We start from the raw sequence: 2362 nt of genomic DNA, 5'->3' as shown, positions 1-2362 counted from the left end.
ATCAGCACCTTGCTTTAACTGTTCTTATTACTAGTACAATTCTTATATACTATACAATGCTTATACCCTTTAATTCCAATTATGAACTGTGGGGTGGCTGCCTTCCTCGGCGGCGTTTATGGCGACGACTTCTGGGTCTTCCACTATCTTGACGCCTATCCGTTGATTATGTTCTTCCCTGTCCTAGCAGTGCAGCTCACAATATATCGAACCTACTCTATCTATTCTTATTCTTAACGGTTACTCAGTTAGGTTTGCTGCGCACGCTCTTCTTCCACGTCCATTGGGTACGGTTCCCCTTCGTCTTCGGTCATCTCCTGGTAAAACGGTTTCAGCTGCGAGATATTGGCCACCCTCTTCTATCGTTCGTCTGGCCTCACTAGGCGCACAATATAAGGGGATATGAATTTGACGACCCTGTAGGGGCCGTCAAACTTGGGTGCCAACTTCGCAGCGAAACCCTCAGCGGCGTTGGATAGTTGGTGCTGTCTTAACAAGACCATGGAGTCCAACGGAGGCCACCACTCTCGTCTCCTCAGGTTGTAGTGTCCGCCCCGGACCTTTGATGCGCGCTGGAGGTTGCTGTGGACGATATAAAAGATTTCCGTCAACCTATCCGCCTTCTTCCTAGGGTCGAGCGCACTAGTTGCGGACCCCGGAGTCACCTGATCGGTGGGCAACCGCGGCTCCCTTCCCTGCATCAGGAAAGCGGGACTGAATCCTGTCGAGTCCGGCACGCTTGTGTTGACCGCTAGCGATATCTCCGGTAAGAGCTCGTCCCACGGACTCTGATGGCCTTCGATAAACTGCGCTATCATTGTCTTCACAGTCCGGTTTGTCCTCTCGGCATGATTCTCTTGCGGACAGAATGGGGCGGTATATTGGACCTCTACACCTAGGGATTCCACAAAAAAAAAAAAAACCTTGAATCTCCGGCTTGTGAATTGTACCCCATTGTCACACACTAACTTTTTGGGCACCCCAAATCGACTCAAAATCCTCTCACGGAACACGGTTTGCAGGTGTGCCGCCTGAGAGGGACCAGCTCTACCCATTCGAGAAAGCGTCATGGAACACCAGTAACATGGTGTTGCCATATTTCCACCGTGGAAGAGGCCCGACGAAATCTGCGCAAAGTACTACCATCGGCTCTGCCACTTGCCTCGTCAGGATGCGTCCTGTCGGTTTAAGTTGCTCGCTCCTAAACTTTTGGCAAGTTTCGCAACAGTTCACGAACTTGGCTGCGTCACGGAACATACCCGGCCAGTAGTACCTTTGGGCTAGCCTCGACACTGTTCACCTCACGCCTTGATGACCGGCAGTGAGAGCATCATGGCATTCCGCCAATACCCTCTGCCACTGACCCCACATAGCTTCCAGAGAATGTAGTCTTCGACGTCCGTCCGGTGGCCCAAATACCCATATAGCTGCCCATTCTCTTCTATGTAGTGCGGGAACTTGCCCGGCTCTTTGGCGATTCTAGCACGCATATTCGCGAACCACTTGCAGGGTGACTCGGCTACCACTGCATGTTGACAGATCACGACGTTAAGCTTCCCTCGACGGTAGTGGACGTCGAATTGGGACTGTTGGGACTGAAGGGCTCTCGATCGAGTTGAGCCACTTAAGTGCCAGATGATCCGTTATCACGTCGAAGGTAGCAACGCAGCTTCCGTATCGCCCAAGCGATTGCCAGGCACTCTTTCTCGGTGGCGGAATAGTTCACTTCGGCCTTCAGCTACTTTCGACTCGTGTACGCTATAACCCACTCCTGCTCTTCTATCGTCTGCGTCAGCACTGCGCCGAGGCCGTACTCGATCGCGTCAATCTATAGGACGAATCTGGCGGAATAGTCCTAACAAGCAAACAGGTGCAGTCGTCGAGCTGTCCTTTAATTGACGCAATGCCTCCTGTTCTTGATCCCATGCCCATTTCCAAAACACACGTTTGTGTTTCTTTGTGGAAGTGCACCGCTGGCAGCAGGCATAAGCATAGAATGTGACAGTGACATTGAAATAGCCCGCCCCAGGGCAATCTATACAAATCCCGCTTATAGTGGGAAAACTATACGCAACTGCTGCCTCTGGAAGCCGGAGTGTTATAGAAATTAATAATTGTTTAACGAAAAATTACCGCGTGCAGTGCGAATGAGCAAGTACTTACAAAACTTAAGCTGCACTCAGCTGATCGCAACTCAAGTACGTGAGTGCGTGCTCGAGTGCAGCAAAGCTTTCGCGAGAGAACTTCCGCAAAAGCTCACTTGCAGCTGCACTGATAGTGCTGGCAAAACATTCCTTGCAGTGACAGTGCTGACAGTAAAGTCACAATTTGTGATCAATCACTTGTTACAAAAATACAGGAT

General features: G+C 50.7%; 1 protein-coding gene across 1 annotated transcript; it reads right to left on the bottom strand.

Moving 5' to 3' along the window:
- Positions 1–359: 359 nt before the first annotated feature.
- On the bottom strand, positions 360–818 carry LOC138911532 (uncharacterized). Its single transcript, XM_070210867.1, has one exon. The coding sequence runs from the start codon at positions 816–818 to the stop codon at positions 360–362; it is 459 nt and encodes a 152-aa protein (XP_070066968.1).
- Between the last annotated feature and the right edge of the window lie 1544 nt (positions 819–2362).

The sequence above is a fragment of the Drosophila virilis genome, unplaced genomic scaffold, assembly GCF_030788295.1.
Source record: "Drosophila virilis strain 15010-1051.87 unplaced genomic scaffold, Dvir_AGI_RSII-ME tig00001479, whole genome shotgun sequence".
Classification (NCBI taxonomy): domain Eukaryota; kingdom Metazoa; phylum Arthropoda; class Insecta; order Diptera; family Drosophilidae; genus Drosophila; species Drosophila virilis.
This window is presented reverse-complemented; position numbering and strand designations above follow the sequence as displayed.

Excerpts from the sequence above, each read along its gene's own strand:
- LOC138911532 (XM_070210867.1), bottom strand. The coding sequence starts at position 818 with ATGATAGCGCAGTTTATCGAAGGCCATCAGAGTCCGTGGGACGAGCTC.